This window comes from Pituophis catenifer, unplaced genomic scaffold (assembly GCF_029215685.1).
Source record: "Pituophis catenifer annectens isolate HBS135680 unplaced genomic scaffold, rPitCat1.0.hap2 SCAF_3, whole genome shotgun sequence".
Classification (NCBI taxonomy): Eukaryota; Metazoa; Chordata; class Lepidosauria; order Squamata; family Colubridae; genus Pituophis; species Pituophis catenifer.
In genome coordinates, this window is record NW_027256883.1 from 11,248,580 (window position 1) to 11,267,822 (window position 19,243).

Here is a 19,243-nt window from a genome sequence, read left to right on the forward strand (position 1 = left end):
GCAACTGATTCATATTTATGACTGCTGCAGTGTCCCAGGGGTCACGTGATTCCCCTTTTGCGACTTTCTCACAAGCAAAGTCAATGGGGGGGGGGGGAGCCAGAGTCACGTAACAACAATTTGACTAATTTAACAACTGCAGTGATTTGCTTAACAACTGTGGCAAGAAAGGTCGTAAAATGGAGCAAATGCACTTAACAAATGTTTTGTGCTTAGCCAACAGAAATGTTGGGCTCAATTGTGGTCATAAGTTGAGGACTGCCTTGTATTTACACCTTGCACAATTTAACAAACGAAATGTCTACTTTGTAAGCCAAGTTTCTACAATGGCCAGCTAATTGCACATTGCGTTAAACCCTGGTTTGTTTTCTTATTTGTCACTTAGATTCACAAATCATTTTAAGCAAAAACTACGTAAGCCACGTTAAAGCTAGATATTCGTTTCTTAAGTCTACTTAGAATGGAGTCTCTGAAGGGAGAATCTGAATATGAAAGTACTGCAAAGCCTTGCTTTAATAGAGTTAATGTAATGGACACCAGATGGAAATTCCCATCTGAATATCCTTAGGAAACAGTGGATAAATCCAGTGCAACCGAAATCATCTGAATGAAGCAGTTAGAAGTTTTGTTAATGTTATGACATCTATGGTGATTTACATCGTTTGCATAACAACCATTAATCAAAGGGTGAAAATTGCCATAAGGATATTATTTAAGTATCAATAGCTTAGGATAGCAGGTTCCCCCCCCCCCCAAGTGCTCCACTGGAGAAGACTTTTACAGCATCAGATCATTCATAAGAGCTGTGGTGGCGCAGTATTGCAGGCTGACTCTGCAGTTTGCCAGCAGTTCGATTCTCACCAGGCTCAAGGTTGACTCATCCTTCCATCCTTCTGAGGTTGGTAAAATGAGGACCCAGATTGTTGGGGACGATATGCTGACTCTGTAAACCGCTTAAGAGAGGGCTGTAAAGCACTGTGAAGCGGTATATAAGTCTAAGTGCTATTGCTATTAAGGGACTGAACTGGTGCCACTTCTGTAGGTGACTCACAGGGAGCAGTCTGGTGCCAGTTGTGTAGCAAAGTCAGTTTATTATGTCTTGGTGGCACCATGGTTAAAGAGCAAGTGTTGCAGGCAATACTCTTCCCACAGCCTGGAGTACGATCTTGACCATCTCAAGGCTGATTCAGCCTTCCATCCTTCTGAGGTCAGTAAAATGAGGAGCCAGATTGTTGGGGGCGATAGGCTGACTCTGTAAACCGCTTAGAGAGGGCTGTAAAACACTGTAAAGCGGTATATAAATCTAAGTGCTACTGCTACTGCTAACTGAACTCACTGCTAGGAGTTCGATCCTCACCATCTCAAAGCTGACTCAGCCTTCCAAGGTCTGTAAAATGAGGACCCAGATTATTAGTGGCAATATGCTGACTCTGAAAACTGCTTAAAGAGAGTTGAAAAGCACTGTGAAACGGTCTAAGTTTCATCATGTGGCTATCATGTGGCTTAGTGGATTACTGGACTGGCAACAGAGAGCTTCTAAGGGCAGCTCTTCCCTAGCCTGACTTTGAACAATCTTTTCATTCAACGGGAACAGCCCGAGAATGTGGGCCTATTAGGCAGAAAGAATCAGGACCATCCATTAGATTGCAACATAGAAGAGTTATACTCAAGAATCTGGTCACCTAGAGAGCCAGTTTGGTCTAGAAGTTAAGGCTGGAAAACAGGAGACTGTGAGTTCTAGTCCCACTTTAGCCATAAAAGCCGGCTGGGTGACCTTGAACCAGTCACTCTCTCTCAGCCCACATCAGCTGACAGGGCAGTTGTGGGGAAAATAGAAGAAAAGTGTGTTGGGTATGTTCGTGCCTTTTTTGTAAAAATAATAAAGGCAAGATATAAATAATAAGTAGTCAGCACAGAACTGGTGCTGGATAAAAGTCAAAGGAATTCAAGGGAGGGCTGGACTTGGATTGTTTGTGGCAATGTAAGGACTCTAAGCTGATGACATGTTTAACTCCACCCCCAGCTCTGCCTACTTGTCTCCTACAAGGCCACACGTAACTCTGAAATCCCTTTTCTGTGGCCTCAGAAGCTTCTTCCGCAACCATAATTGCTGAAAAATAGCTGCATATTTTCCCGTCAATCTGAAATCAAACATCCCAAAGTATACTGTAAAGCCAAAAGAGACTCAAAATAATTTCCAAAACCACGGAACTGGAAGGAGTCATCACATGTGCAGAAACCTGAAGTAAAGTATCTGTGCCAGGTAGATGTCCAACACAAACTGGAAAACCTTGATTATTAAGGAGCTTCCCTAATAATATTTTCCACTGTAAAACTACTCTCTCAGTATTTTTTGCCTAATATCCAGCTTTGATCAAGTAGTTTTAAAAAGCAAAGACATTCAATAAATACTTTGCCAAGTCCACAAACATGACTCGGCAGTATCACATCCACAACAGTCTTAAATAAGCTGTAAATGCAGACCTCCTGCGCCCATCCCAGCCGCCAAAAAAAGCTGACTCCTGGACTAAAACTGCATGAAAAGAGTGGCCTGTCCACAGAGTTATAATCCAGATTTTCCCAACAGTCATTGCCTTTAAATAATGACAACACTTCACCACGCTTTGCTTATTCAGAGAGCCTTTTAGCAATAATTAAAATTTAAGAGCCTAGGTCTAACATGGAAGGCATAGGAAAGGCCAAAGATTAAATAGTGAATCCTCCTCCTCCTTCTGCTAGTCCATTAGCATAATGTCTTGGTTTTGAGTTTTCTATCTTTTTTTCTTCAGGGAAACAAACAAGAGCAGAGAGGAGTGGTGCTGACTACCGTGTACGCTTATTAAAGTGTATCTGATTGAGCCCTGTCTTAATGATTGAGTCGGTGGATGTGAATTATGTAACACAAACTGGAATGCAGATGAATTAAATTAACGAGGAATTACGAGATGTAACTTAACATAGAAACTAATTGGAACTTTGCTTACCTGCCCTTTGGCATCCTCTGGCATGGATTTGATATGTATTCTTTTGAGACACCGAATCACTCCATCATAAAACTGTACAGTGAAGGTTCCTAGGACACCACCACCAGAAAGAGAAAGTTATATTTACTTATTTAAATGATGCTTTAGTTCTACAAATAGCATACACACACCTGCATATCAGCTCAGGTATTTCATGTCATCCTTAGCTCGCAAATTTCTTCCAAATTCATGCAACATTTTGAAAGGTATAGGGAATATATATTGAGAGCTACTTTGGACTAGTGATTAAGCCACTAGGCTAGAAACCAGGAAACTGTGAATTCTAGTCCCGTCTTAGGTATAAAAGCTGAGAGGGTGATTTTGGGCCAATCACCAGGAGACATTTAAACTTAGTCCCACTTTAGGTATGAAAGTCTGGCTGGTGATTCTGGGTCAGTTATTCTCTCTCAGCCCAACTCATCTCACAGGATGCTTGTTGTGGGGAAAACGGGAGGAAGAAGTATTAGGTATGTTCGTCACCTTGAGTTATTCATAAAAATAATAAAGGCAGGATTTTAAAAAATCTAAATTTAAATAAATATCAATTTTAAAACTGCATTTTTTTTCAAAGTAATGTTGCACACAGTTTAACATACACAGAATTCATTTTTAAGGGAATAAATGATCAAAAAGCTCAATCAGCGCATTGAAAAACATCTGCTTGTTTCAAGCTACCTAAATGCTCGAGCGAGGCACTTATGTTAAAGCTTCTAACTTGTTATTTATTTGATTTACACTCATATCTTCTGCCTTAGGGACTGACTACTCAAAATACCTAACATATAAAATATAATAGAAACAGAACGGATATAACGGATATAAAAGGAAGGTGATACTAATACCTACAATGATAAACCTGTCATTAAAAATGCATATTGAAGAGATTTCAAGACTGTGAGCCAAAATTCTTATTCAAGTGTATATTGGACTTTGCATAAAAATCTTATCAGATGGAGACACTCATGCTGGGAGAAGCTCAGATCATAAACCATTTAAAGTTTTGCAAATTAATACCAACGCCTTAAATGGTGCTTGGTAAGCAGCCGGCAAACCCGTGCAGATCTTAAGCTATACAATGGTTTTGCACAAAAGGCAACTTCAAGGCATTTTTAAGGGTAACCTAATAAAAAGCGGAATGCAGTAATCAAATGATGGCAATATTGCCTTTTAAAAAAAGCTATTTCATACACATTTTTATTGTGTTCCATACTGCAACGAGATTAACCTAAGTTAACTGTTGTTTGACTAACTGAGTCTACACATATAATGTTCGAACTGATGACTTTTGGCTTCAGAGTCTCCTCCTGACTAAATTACACTGTCCCTTAGGCTTTGATAGCAGAACTGTGTGTATATTTTTCGAGAGTTAAATTCAGCACTTGACTTTCAATATTTCTAGGATACAGCTTTAAAACCATTTTAAAATGAACTGCACAATGGAGTTCCACATATTACTTGCAGTTTAGTTCATATAAAAACATTTCAAGAGCACCCTTGAAATTGATTTAACAACTGGATTTGGGTCTTACATACAGTACACATTTCACTGCTGTAACTAGTTGGGAAGAAGAGTCGGTTTCCTAAAAGTATTAGCTAGAAATGTATTCCACTCTCCAACACACTGGAATACAAGCATGGTCCTTCACTTCCAAAATAGAAGGACTTTTAATTGTATGCCATATCATAGGGATGGAAAGGATTTTGGAGGTCTTCCACTCCTTCCCAAGGCAGAAGTCCTTATATCATCCCAGACAAATGGACGTCCAATCTTTTCTTGAAAACCTAAAGCAATGGAACAGCCATAAGTCCAGGAGGCAAGCTGTCCCCCTGATTAATCATTCTTGCTGATGAGAAATCCCTTACTTCCAAGTTGGATCACGCTCTCATGAGCTTCCACCCATTTCTTCTTGTCCTGCCCTCAGGTACTTTGGAGAACAAATTGACACTCTCTTTCCCGTGACAGCCCTTCAAGTATTGGAAAGGACTATCATGTCACCCTGCTAAGTACCAAATTTTTGTTTTTTTGTATTTAATTTTGAGCTAAGTACAAAATAAGCTCCCAATACCTACATTTTATTTATTAGATTTATATTCCAGCTTTTGTAGTGGTCTCTTCTCCAATCTATTCCTACAACAGCAGTCCTGGACTGGGAAAAATGACCTGCCCAAAGTCATCCATAAATGAAGATGGACTAGAATTTGGGATTTTCTCTCTCTAGTCCAACACCTTAATCACTAAGCTACCGTAACCCTCCATTTGTGCTATGAAAAACCTTGAAATGTTGAGTGAATACGACAATTGCCAAAAAAACATCTGAGAATAGGTTTATCTACAACTAACAAGCCATAACAATTTAAGTGAAGTTTTGTTATTTATATACTTCTGAAGAAGGATAGAGAAAAGCTGCTGTCTTTGTATCCAGCTCATCTGCTTCTCTGAGGAGTCTACCTTAATTGCTGTTACAAAAAGCCACTAGACTGAATGGATTCCTGGTGTTTCAGCTGGAAAGGGTTCATCTCCCTGACTATTAAAAAGATGTTGAGACTCTAGAAAGAGTGCAGAGAAGAGCAACCAAGATGATTAGGGGACTGGAGGCTAAAACATATGATGAACGGTTGCAGGAACTGGGCATGGCTAGTCTAGTGAAGAGAAGGACCAGGGGAGACATGATAGCAGTGTTCCAATATTTGAGGGGCTGCCATAGAGAGGAGGGGGTCAAGCTATTTTCCAAGGCACCTGAAAGCCAGACAAGGAATAATGGATGGAAACTGATCAAAGAGAGATTCAACCTAGAAATAAGGAGAAATTTTCTGACAGTGAGAGCAATCAACCAATGGAACAAGTTGCCTTCGGAAATTGTGGGAGCTTCATCACTGGAGGCTTTCAAGAAGAGACTGGACTGCCATCTGTCAGAAATGGTGTAGGGTCTCCTGCTTGGGCGGGGGGTTAGACTAGATGACCTACAAGGTCCCTTCTGTTAATCTGTATCTGTTACTTGATACAAACCTTCTTTGTTAATTGCTTCAATTTTTGCAGGGTAGTATCGGCAATCTGTCCAACGAGCCAGAACCTCTTCTCCTGGTTTAAAATCCTGTTGTAAAAAAACAAAGTGAGGGAATATAAGTAACTTCAAGCCTAGCTTTGAAAAAAAAAATCCACTATCCAAATATTACTGGTAGTCCTGAATTTACAACCATTTGTTTAGCGACTGTTTGAAGTTACAATGGCATGGGGAAAAAGTGACTTGTAACTGGTCCTTGCACTTACAACCATCACAGCATCCCTATGGTCACGTGGTGAAAATTCAGTTGCTTGGCAACCGGCATGTATTTACAATGGTTGCAGCATCCCCAGGGTCATGTGATCGCCATTGGTGACTTTCCCAGCCAACCTCCCGACAAGCGAAGTCAATGAGGGAAGCTGGATTCATTAAGCCAGGGGTTTCCAACCTTGGCAACTTTAAGCCTGGCGGACTTCAACTCCCAGAATTTTGCAAAGCTGGTTTGGGGAATTCTGGGAGTTGAAGTCCACTAGGCTTAAAGTTGGCAAGGTTGGAGAGCCCTGCATTAAGGCACGCTATGTGATTAACTGGAGTGATTTTGCTTAGCAACTGTGACAAAAAAGATTGTCAAGTCATGGGCACCTGACTTAACAACCTCATTCTTAGCGACAGAAATTCCGATCCCAATTTGAGTATGGGATTAAAGGGTTTCATTTTTCTATGCTCTCGGCGACCGTTTGTGCTTGCGATCATGGCCCGTGACTTCCACTTAAAGCCATTATTCGTAAGGACTGGAGAAACGCTTACAATAAATTCGTCATCTTTTAGGCCCTCTTTCCTCAGCGAAGGCCGCTCGAGCGGGCGCAATCGATTGCTATCCCAGTAAATCCATTCATCGTAACGATGACTCCAGCGTTCAAAATGGACAAGCATCTTTCCTTCCTCATAGTCTATCTTCTCAATGCGTGAAGGATACCTTTGGAAGACAAACAGAAAAACGATAGTTCAACGGCGTCCTCTCTGCAATAGAATAGAAGAACAAAGTTGGAAGGGACCTTGGAGGTCTTCTAGTCCAACCCCCTGCTTAAGCAGGAATCCCTATACCATTTCAGATAAATGGTTATCCAATCACCGAGAGCGTTTATGTGAATCCTGAAGTACTGTGAATTAAAAGGCTAGGAGGAGGAAGGGATGGTTTCTAAGTAGCTCAGAAATAGCCTGAATTCCTGCACCCTCGTATGATGGGATCATACAGGTAGTCCTCAACTTACGACCACAACTGGGTACCATAATTTCTGTCGCTAAGCAAGGCAGTTGAGAAATGAGTCGTGCCCAGTGTCATGACCTTTTTGGGCCATGGTTATTAAGTGACTCACTGCAGTTGTTAAGAGGCTCATATGGTTGTTAAGTGAATCCAGCTTCCCTGTTGACTTGGGTTGTTGGAAGGTTGCAAATGGCAATTATATAACCTTGGGATGCTGCAACCATTATAACACAAACCAGTTTTCCAGGTGCCCAAATCTGACATGATCGCAGGGATACTGAAATGGTGTAAATGTGAAAGAGCAATTCGGAAGTCATTTTTTTTCAGTGCAAACTTGGAATAGTTTCTAAGTGAACTGTAAGTGGAGGACTACCTGTATTACTTTTGTGCACATTAGAATTAGAATAGAATAGAGCTGGAAGGGACCTTGGAGGTCTTCTAGTCCAGTCCCCTGCTAAGCAGGAGAACCTATACCATTTCAGATAAGTGACTGTCTAGTCTCTTCTTAAAATTATTTTTTTTTAATTATTCATTATATATAATTCAAAAGTTACAAACTTGTAACTTTTCCATAGGACTTTGTTCAAAACACTCTGTCATGTATCCAAAATCCATGAGCAGTTAAAAGCATTTGTAATTTAAATAAACTACTAACTGGAAGCGAAAACAAAGCACGGTGATCTCTCTCACACACAGGTCTGGGTAGGTCAAACTGGGGTTTACTTTTGAATGGATCTGTGCAAGATCATAGTGTAATAACAAATAAAACACAGAATATTAGCTATTCCCAACATCTTGTCTTTAAGAATTAAAAATTCATATAATAGCTTTGCTAGCTGGAGAATTCAAATATATCCAAATCCAATCAGAAAACTCAAAGCTGGGAAATGCATCAGTATATAGTTGCTGCTCCAAATTAAGACTCCCCACTTAGTTCTTCTAACAACTGAGAAGATATGGATTAGCTATTTTCCTTGAAGCCACATAGATACAGAAATAGCTCAGGTATTTCTTACTCCAAACACCCCTATCATTAACTGTTTTCAAAATTGAACAGTTTTTAATCAGTTCCTTGGCTAATAACGTGAACACCAAAGGTAAAAATATTCAACCTCTAAATCTTATTGACACAGCACCTAACAAGAGATGTTATCATGAATCCTCTGTGGAAGTCACTGATAAGAATGCAAGGGGGGAAAGCTGTGGTTTTTGTGCAAGGATTGATCAACAGAAGGTATTAATTCATAATAAAACTACCGTAGTCTATTTCCTAAATTGTATGCTTAAGTTAATAAATTAGGGGGAAAAATGTCCAGTGTAAATATTTTATATTGCTGATCGAGACCGCCTTCTGCCGCATAGCTCCCAGCAACCGGTAAGATCCCACAGAGTTGGTCTCCTCCGGGTCCCGTCAGCTAAACAATGCCGGCTGGTGGGCCCGCGGGGGAGGGCCTTCTCTGTGGCAGCCCCAGCTCTCTGGAACCAGTTACCTCCTGAGGTCTGGACCATCCCCACCCTATGGGCCTTCCAAAAAGCGGTGAAGACCTGGCTTTTCCGGCAGGCCTGGGGCCGTTGATCTCGCTCTTGTGATCTGGCGAGATCCAGCCATGAATGGCGTGAATGAGTTTTTAATGTTTTTAATTTTTCAATGTTTTTTTAATTATTTTTTAAAATGTATTGTGAGCCGCCCTGAGTCTTCGGAGAGGGGCGGCATATAAATTTAATTAATTTAATTAAATTAAATCTTGCCAAAGGTAAATAGTCATATGAACGGTTATTTAGAAGCTCAACTTAATGTTAAGAGACTTGCATAGTGTAGTATAGTTAGTGTACTATAATATAGTACTTTCATTTCAACAACCAGTATATTTAATATTTGATGTTAAACATGTGTGAACCACTTCAGGATCCAATGTTACTATCATACCACCATAGGGTTGCTTATTATTCTCTGCTCCTTATGTGGCCATCCAGTTTGCTTGATTTGAGTCTTATATTTATATTTATATATATTTATACACACACACACACAGAGAGAGAGAGAGAGAGAGAGAGAGAGAGAGAGAGAGAGAGGGAGAAAGAGAGAATACATTCTGATTTTACTTGTTAGCTGATTCAATATTTAGTGGGGTTCTGCTGTTTTCTTTTCAAAATAATCAGAAAAAATAAATGTTCACATCCACATTTTTCCATAAGTGCTGCATTTTATTTTCCCTATCAGTTTATGGCTTGTCAATAACTTAGTCCAATTTCTTATTAGAATTATCATCATGGCACAGCCAATCCAACATTCTCCTATTTCCTTTATTTTTAAAGAGCAAGATACGGGCAGAGATTCTATTTATTAAATCTGAAATATTCAATTTAACATAGCTTTTAGCTATACATTCAAGAGCATTGCTATACTGTCTTATCTAGAGCCAGAATGCTGGAGAAAAACTAATCTGTTCTACTGATTAAGGCCCGAAGCTAAAAATTAGGAGACTGTAAATTCTAGTCCCATCTTAGACACAGATCTAGTTGGGTGACCTTTAGTCCGTCACTCTCTTTCAGCACTCAAGAGAAGGAAATGGCAAACCACTTCTGAAAATCTTGTAAAGCAAGGGTGTCAAACTGGCGGCACGCAGGCCGGATGCATCGCATGCAGGCCACGCCCTCCCAGCTCCACGAAGGGGGAAAATGTCGCAAACATCACATGATGGCAACATGATGTGGCGAGTTTGACACCAGTGTTGTAGAGAAAACTGCAGGGACTAGTCCTGACAGTTGCCAGGAATCAAGGCTAACTTCAAAGGTGAGTGCACACACATACACACACACACACAACTGGGAAGATGGAAAAGGATTAAGTTTGGCAAAGCGATAGAGCAATGGTTAATTTTTTAATCATTGTAACATTTCTGCAAATTACTTTTGAGATAATAAGATACATTATCATGAAAGGGATGAGATATTTTTATCAAGGAAGAAAACCAAAGCATGAGAATTTACAAACCGGCTCTTATCAGACAGCTTTAAGTCGCCCTTTCAGATCATCCATTGCTATGAACTATCACTCTATTCTCTTTATGATCAATCTTACAAATTGAAGATAATAAAAGTATCTGAAAAATTCCAGGGGTAGCTGCTTTCTCCTGCCTAGGTGTTCCATCTGCTTCACAATTACAGTGCTTTTAATTTTTCTAAAATGAAATTTTACTTCTAAACTGTGGAAGGCAAAGACCATAAAAGCCACATCTATTTGGAGCCACAAACATGCCAAAGAAAGCATTAGGTCGGCATCAAATCTAAGCACGGTTGCCTGTTATAAGGTTAAAACATTTAAGAGGAACAGTGAAATCAATACAGCAATAAAGGATATTAATTATATAAGATGCTTTATCTGGAGCTATTAAAAATACTCTTTAAAAACGCACTGATCAGTTATTTTAAAATAACATATTCAAGATAAGTTTTAACAAAATGAAATAGTTTACCCAAATTATTCACATTCAGCAGGTTGTCCAGACAAGCTGAGCTATTTAACAAGATAACCCCTTCGTATGCTTTTTTTCTCCAGCCCTGCCACAGCTGCATATTTTAACTTTATAATAAAGATGATCAACAATTCTTCCTCATTCCTGGTGTTATCAATACTGAGTCCTAGAAAACATGTTCAAAATGTAGTAAAACACCCTCCAGAGAAGTACTTATCCAAAGGAGAGGAAAAGGTATGGCAGAACTCTTAAGTTTGATGAGCCTGACTCATAGCTCCTCTTGTAGTATTCCTCTTGTATTGATCATACAGGTATTCCTTAAGTGAGAATCATTCGTTTAGCAACCGTGCAGTTACAATGGCACTGAAAAAAAGTGACCTACAACTGGCCCTTGCCCTTAGAACCGTGGTGGCAGAGTGGTTAGAATGCAGTATGGCAGGCTAATTCTGCCGACTGCCAGGAGTTCAATCCTGACTGGCTCAAGGTTAACTCAGCCTTCCATCCTTCCGAAGTTGGTAAAATGAGGACCCAGACCAGAGGTCTGCAACCTTAAACATTCAAAGAACCATTTGGACCCGTTTTCCATAGAAAACACCGGGAGCCACAAAACCCTTCCCGTGCCTGACTATTTCCTGAGCAGCCACAAAACTAGCATATGTAGTTGAATTAAACGTTCTGTTTTCTTCTGAAACTTTTCTTTTCTTGGATTTATCCATGGTTGGCCTACCGGGGGTTGAAAAGCTCAATAAATCACTTCCCGGCAGGTGTCGCACATTGGCGGTTGTGATTCCTATTTTGAGTGACAGGGAGCCGCAGCAGAGGGGTGAAAGAGCCGCATGTGACTCCAGAGCCGCAGGTTGCTGACCCATGACCCAGACTGTTGCTGACTCTGCAAACGGCTTAGAGAGGGCTGGAAAGCACTACGAAGCAGTATCTAAGTCTAAGTGCTATTGCCACTGCTACATGAAGACCATTCAGATAACCTAATCATCTTCAGAAAACTGAATCCAAGACTGATATCAGTAATGTATGTTTGGGGTTCATTATGCTACTCTGTTTACATTGCTAGAATAAGTGAATCGGAATCAGGAAGGGGATGATAGGTGCTTCAGGCCACAGGTCACCAAAACAAAACAAGGAAAACATGTCAATTCCCATATGATGAGCCCTGGTGGTGCAGTGCTTAGAATGCAGACTAATTCTGCTGACTGCCAGCAGTTCGATTCTCATGGGCTCAAGGCTGACTCGGCCTTTTACACAGTGTAAAAGCACTGTGAAGCGGTATAAAAGTCTAAGTGCTATTGCTATTATGAGCATCGCAGCACCCCCAGGATCATGTAATCAAAATTCAGGTGCTTGGCAACCAGCATATATTAATGATGGTTTCAGAGTCCACGGTCCATTTGCAACCTTCCCAGGTAGCTTCTGACAAACACAGTCAATTTTTGGAAGGGATTCACTTAATGACCATGTGATTCACTTAATAATGGCAGTGATTCACTTAACAAGTGAACTGGCAAAATTCTGGTAAAAAAGTTCGTAAAATCAGACATGGCTCACTTAACAACTGCCTTGCATAGCAATGAAAATTCTAGTTCCAATTGGGGTCACATCAAGGACCGCCTGTACCGCACAGTTAACAGGTGTCTCAAATGTGGCTGGAATGAGAACTGACAAAAGTTTACAATCTCTAACAGTTTAGACGGCATCTTTTTTTTTTTTTTTTTTTTAAAAGCCTCTGCAAGGAAGCAGCTGCTTTATATGCTTTTGTTTCCAAAATGCAACAACCCCATAAATAAGCACGGAGGCCATGATGTTTCTACATTACCTGCAAAATCCCTGATGGGAGAAATTTTGCAAGGAAAAATGGAAATATTTTTATTTTTTAATTCCAGGGAATACTGCAATCCAAGAATCTGCAACAAAAGTTCCTTGGCAGGGCAACGATTTCCCATGAAAATACCTAGCGGGAATTCTATGCTAGCAAGCCTATCAAATGTCCTTATCCCATATTTAAAAAGTATTTTCTCCACAATGGGTAAAACAGGTATTTCCTGTATTAATGGAATATCCACGGGGGTGGAGTATATCCACTGCACTGAAACCAGAATTTGCTCAAAGGTAATCAGACAGGTACATCTATAGCTGATTAGATGTTAAGAGCGAGTGACTTCCATTTTGTTACAGCAATATCCTGAATTACAACTTCGGATAACTCCCAAGCTGAATGACAATATTAGCTTTTGGTCTATTAATTAGCGAACAGAAAAAAGTCTCTTGCGCACTGATGCTGATTGGGGAATATAAAAGCATTCTTTCAAGTGGAAAGAGAGACTTATTATCATTAATTAATTTAAATTCTGAACATCCTTTTTTTTTTTAATACAAGAAAATTGTGTATTTTGACAGGAGAAGAATCTCTTAATTTGGGTGTCCATTGGTAACTTTTATATACTTTACAAGAGACTATATTTTTCCTGATCCAAATCAGATTTGGTCTAGAAGATGTCCAAGGTGTTGATGTTTGTGTTTCTTATTCTATTCTATTCTATTCTATTCTATTCTATTCTATTCTATTCTATTCTATTCTATTCTATTCTATTCTATTCTTTTTTCTTTTCTCTAAATTGTATTTAAATGTGGCATTATGTAAAGATCCATTTTTACAAAATAAATGACTTTTCCCTCCTTATAAAAAGATATTCTGTGAATCAGTGGATGTCTAGGAATCATAGATGACCATCTTAGTGTGCAAAGTTCAAGATTTTTTTTAAAAAAGGAAAACTGAGGAAAAAATTTAAAGAGCTTTTAAGTATAAACACAAGACCACCTGCATCAAAATTATATAAAGCTATTACACTATAAGAGCTTTAAAAAGGAAATTTATTCCCACTGTGCCTCTGAAACAAAATAGTCAACTGAATCATACAACACACAGCTAATTGGAGCAAGATGAAACACCTGGTATATTACGAGTCTTTCAAGTGAAATACTTGCAACTATTTATTTATTTCAAGCATTTATAAGCCCAACACAAGGAATGTGACCCTAGGCAGCATATAGCACAAATAAACATTAAGAACACATGCCATACTTCATTAAAATAATACTCAGTCCTTAAAATTGGAAACGAAACAGGATAATTAAAATAGTCACAAGAGGCCTCTCCCTGACTTCTGACACAACCCAAGCACCTAGAGAAAAAGCCAGTTTTTAACTATTTTTTGAAAAGTAAAAAGCATTGGGGCTGGTCCTATATCGGGCAGAAGATCCATTCAGAGAATATTGTGTGTTCTGTTAAGGCTACTCACAGTAACATATATGGTTCTGACTCATTAAGTTAGCAATGTTTTTAAATTTCATTCTTGATTATGTAATACAAAATCGACTGTAGTTACAGAATGTGTGTTTGTGTGTGTGATTACTTCTGTCTGCCTGTCTATGTCTACATACAGAAACAGGAAAAGCTTCCACACTAATTGGTTACGTTGAAAGTGATATATGATGTATGCTGAGTTCTTTATTTCAATACAGCAGTTCTCAACTTATGACTGTAACTGAACTTGGAATTAGGATCATAAGTAATGGCAGTCATTAAGCAGATCATCACATGACCATGCCCAATTTTACTACCTCTTTAAAGAGGTCATTAAGCTAACAAATTGGTTATAAAGTAAACACAGCAGTCATTAAGGGAACCCATTGTCCCCAAAGGGTGTTTTTTGCCGGAAACAAGAAATAAATGCCAGTTTCCAGAAAAAAAAAAAGGTTTAAATCAAAACACACGATTGCGGGATCCTGCAAATGGCCATAAATGTGAGCCAGTTGCTGAGCAACCAAAATACTATCAGGTGATCGGAAGGGGCTTGGCCAAATCCAGTTTATAATTTTTTTGTGTGGTCTGCTGTAACTTCAACCAATTGTAAATTGAGGTTTACCTGTACCGCTGGAGATCTACAATGATATCTTTTTAAATAAAATGTTTCAAATCTCTTTCAGTGAGACTTAGACAGTCTCAACCATGAAAGCCATTCACAAGTTACCTGGTTAAATGTTGTTTCAAAAGGACTGACAGAAGCTATTTACCAGAACTCTAGAGCAAAGAATTGGATTATCATGTATTAAACAAAGAAAAGGGTAAGAATCCTAAAAAATATTAAGTGCGCTTTTTATGATTATAAGATGACATATTCAACTAAACATTTTAATATTAACTGGATGCCCTGGAGAATGCTTAAAAAGTGAGGATGTCAGCTCACTATGTTGGAAGCATACAATGGGAAAGGGAATAAATTACTCATTTGATATAGGCTACTCTGTCTATTGCCATATTTTGATTTAAATTTTGTAAATTTGTTCATATAGTATTATAATCACTGGTATCATTTAAAGATGTAAATGTAAAAAATGGGGGCATAGCAATAAATGGTATTTTTCAATATTATAAAGATTTATAATCTTGTAAATTCATATTCTGTTTATGAATTGACTCATCTCTTGAAGTAAAGGCTGTATTATTACACATAGTCAAAGTTTCACAACATGTTTAAAAATTCAGTTTACTTACATTCTTTATTTTTATTTTATTTCTTTTTAATCCCACCTCTATTATTTTTATAAATAACTCAAGGTTGCAAACATATCTAATACACCTTCCTCTTCCTAGTTTCCCCACAACGAAAATTGAGAGATGAGTTTGGCTGAGAGAGTCAGTGGCCCCAAGTTACCCTGATGGCTTTCACACTTAAGACAGGACTAGAAATCACTGTTGCCTGGTTCCTAGCCTCATGCCTTAATCACTACATTCTTTACTTGGAATATATTACTGTTTCTTGTATTTTTCTACTCTCTTTTTGTTCTTTTTATTTTCTTTTCTCTTTTTTGTGTATCAAAGTAATATTTCTTAATTTTAAAAAGTTATTTTTTGGACAAGGTCTTTTAACTGCTAAGCATTTTAAGTATTTTTAGAAACTATTTCAATGTACTGGCATGGAGCTATCATGCATCCTATAGTCTTCTACTAAGCCAGCAGTATACAGGTAGTCCTTGATTTACAACAGTTCATTTAGTAACCGTTCTAAGTTACAACAGCACTGAAAAAAGTGACTTATGATAGTTTTCCAGACTTACAACCATTGCAGCATCCCTATGGTCACATGATCAAAATTCAGAGGCTTGGCAATTGGCATGTATTTATGTCAGTTGCAGTGTCCTGCAGTCATGTGATCACCTTTTGTGAATCTCTGACAACCAAAGTCAATGGGGAAGCCAGATTCACTTAAAAACAGTGTGACTAATTTAACACCTGCAGTGATTCACTTAATAACTGTGGCAAGAGAGGTCATAAAATGGGGCAGAACTCACTTTGCAAATGTCTCTTAACTTAGCAACATAAAATTTGGCCTCAAATGTGGTCATAAATTGAGGATCAGCTGTAATCAGGTTCCATACCATTTTTGTAGATAATCCAGGGCTTCTAGACGAGCACCAATTTCAAATGTGATCCCGGGACGATGTGGAGGCTTTCTGCTCATTTTGATAATCTTCAATTTATCCTTCTTGTTTGCTACACAAAGAAAGAGGAAAAAAAATTCCTGGAATTAAAGAAAATTTCAAATGTTTTTTGTTATCAAATCCAATAACTGCATTTTCATAGCATGTTAACATAAAACCAAAAATTGTACTATGGTGCAATATAAGTACCCAAAACATGTAAAAATGAATGGTGGCTCAACTATTACTGCTTGCTAACTTTATGATTGTTCATGTACAACCACAGTGCCATATTCATATGTTTATCTGTTGATTAAAGAAAACAACATTAGTCTAGATATAGGAAACAAGGAGGACTGCCTATTTCTGTAAAGTCTTATGACTTCAAACAGGATTTATCCCAGATTAACACAGTACAGAGAATTCTCAGATTGTGGCCAATCTAAAAACTAGGCTATTGCTTCGTTTCCCTGTGTTGATTTTCATCTATGGAGTAATTCTGTTGTGTTCATTTCAATTATGAATTGATCACTACACCTATATCGAATATGTCTTATCGAGCCAATAATGAAATTGAAGCACATAGGTTGCTGTAGTTTAATAGAGCATCAACATACTCCAGGACAAAGAGATTTCCCTATGGGCTGACTACAGGTTATCCTCAACTTGCAATGGTTCACTTAGTGACCGTTCGAAGTTACGATACTGACAAAAAGTGAGTTATGTCCCTTTTTCACACCTACAACCACTGCAGCTTCCACGCGTGATCACAATGCAGATGCTTGACAACTGACTCATATTTCTGACGGCTGCAGTGTCCTGAAGTCATGCGATCAACTTTCTGATAAGCAAAGTCAAGGGGGAAGGCAGACTCACTTAACAACCATGTCGCTAAGTTTAAAAACTGCAATGATTCACTCAACAACCATGCCGACTAAAAGTTGTAAAACGGGGCAAAATTCACTTGACACCTGCCTCGCTTAGCAGCAGAAATTTGGGGCTCAATTTGTGGTCGTAGGTCGAGGGCTACCTGTAGACTAATCTATTCCATACTGTAAAAATTTGACATAACTAGAGGTTAACAAGCAAGAGGAACCTCGCTTATCTGACAAGATTTTAAGATGCCATGTTTGAAATTGGATGTCAATTCTGTATGAAATTACAGTCTATGCACCACGAAAAGTGAAGGAGGGTGGTGATTTCTTCCAGGAATATCCCCCCCCCCCCGCTATTTTGCCTTACCTCTAGGTTTTATTTAAAACAAAAACTCTCACAAAATCCACCCTCCCATCTAAGGGGCTCCGATATCCCCCCCCAAAAAAAACCCCCATCCTTAAAGAGCTCAGATTTTTGGGGAAATAAAAGGCGCCATCCAAGCAGCTTTCTTGACAGTTGGGAACAGCCTTTCTAACTCCCCCCCACCCCATCCAAGCTATCTCCCCGGGATCTCTCCGTGGTCTCCCATCCCAAACCCTCCACCCTACTGAGCTCGTCCCCCTATTCAGGCCTCGACGTCCTTTTTAAAAGACCCTTCGACGGGGATTCGGCCACCCCGGCGGAGATCGAGGTCCCTCACACTTCTGCCCCTCAGAAAAAATCACTACCATTTTTAAAGGTGGGGGAATTCTGTTCTGCGCCCCCCCCCCACCGTGAGGGGCTCCCAGCCCTTCTCGGCCCCACTTCCGACCTCGAGGCCTTCCACAGCTCGCCTCAGGGGATTTTCGAGACGGGACAAGGGGGCATCCCCGTCTCGGGCCTCTTCCGCAAGGCGGCCAGGCCCGCCTAGGCAGACGGTCGGCGGAGGAGGCCGCTGAGGGTCGCTTTCTCTCCCCCCCCAACCTCAGCCAGGCCTTGCCCTGGACCCCACTGGGGAAAGAGGCCTGTCACCGCCAAGGCCCGCCCTTACCCGCCGCTGCTCCCAGCCCTGTCGGGACCGCAGGCCTCCCGCCCCCCCCGCTCGCTCCCCGCGGAGGGTCAGCAGCCGCGAAGCCGCCGCCGCCGTCCGCCCGCTTCTTCCTCCTCAGCGAGCCCCATCGCCGTCGACCCCCGCGGCCCCGCCTCTCGCCCCCAGCGCCCGGACCTGACGTCACCGGGCTGCGACGCGCGAGCGAGGCCGAGCTTGGCGCCGCCATGCCGTTCTCGCCCGTCACGTGACGCGGGAGGAGGGGAAAAAAAAAAAACAACACAAACCCATACCCCGGCTGCTGCAAGGAGGAGGAAAAGCCGGCGGGCAGCATGGACGCATGCGCTTCTCCAAGGGCGGGGCAAGGAGGGAGACAATGGAGCGAATCCAAGCAGGGCTGAACTGAACGCGCCTGTTGATGCAGGACGTCCTCGACTTACGACCGGAACCTGGTGTTAAGTGAGACGTTTGTGAGTTTTGCCCCCCTTTGGCCATCTTTCTTGCCTCGGTTGTTAAGTGAAACACTGCAGTGGATAAGTTAGTAACCCGGTTGTTAAGTGAACCTGGCTTCCCCATTGACTTTGCTTGTCAGAAGGTTGCAAAAGGGCATGGCAGGTGACACACAAGGCACCCCAACGGTCATAAGTACGAATCACTTGCTAAGCATTCGGATTTTGCTCACATTGTTGCAATATTTTTCAGGATCAGACTCAATAAATCTAGTAAGAGTTAAAGGTTCAAATATATCTCTTTTTATTTACACTAGGCATTCTATATTCACTGAATATTCACAGATAGAAGCGAGGAATGGATGCGTGCAGCTCCTTATATATACAATGGGTGGAGCTAGATGTGGGAGTGGTAAATTATGAATACATTAAGAAGTGAGGAATAAATTAACCCCTGATACCCTGATCATATACTATTTACATATTAGAGAATAAGGCATTTACATGTGACAAATCCCCCTCTAAATGCCGATTCGTTATGCTACACCAATTACATTCAGACTCAGGACAATACAAAACATATAACTTGGAAGTCAAGTATTTATGCTGCTTAGATGGTAAAGGCTTTGTCAA

At 40.2% G+C, this 19,243-nt stretch overlaps 1 protein-coding gene across 4 annotated transcripts in view; it reads right to left on the reverse strand.

The window, feature by feature from the left end:
- The window catches only part of PHF20L1 (PHD finger protein 20 like 1), a 63,912-nt gene extending 45,645 nt beyond the window's left edge, over positions 1–18,267 (reverse strand). For 2 of the 4 annotated variants that reach the window (XM_070940323.1, XM_070940325.1), the window contains exons 1-5: positions 18,165–18,247; positions 16,217–16,331; positions 6,833–7,001; positions 6,031–6,115; positions 2,985–3,073 (exon numbers count right to left, since the gene is read on the reverse strand). In XM_070940323.1, the coding sequence (XP_070796424.1) occupies positions 2,985–3,073; positions 6,031–6,115; positions 6,833–7,001; positions 16,217–16,299 (426 nt within the window). In that variant the 5' untranslated portion in view covers positions 16,300–16,331; positions 18,165–18,247. Of the gene's footprint in view, positions 1–2,984; positions 3,074–6,030; positions 6,116–6,832; positions 7,002–16,216; positions 16,332–18,164 lie in introns of those variants that run through there. The other 2 variants (XM_070940327.1, XM_070940326.1) reach the window with 2 other exon arrangements.
- Between the last annotated feature and the right edge of the window lie 976 nt (positions 18,268–19,243).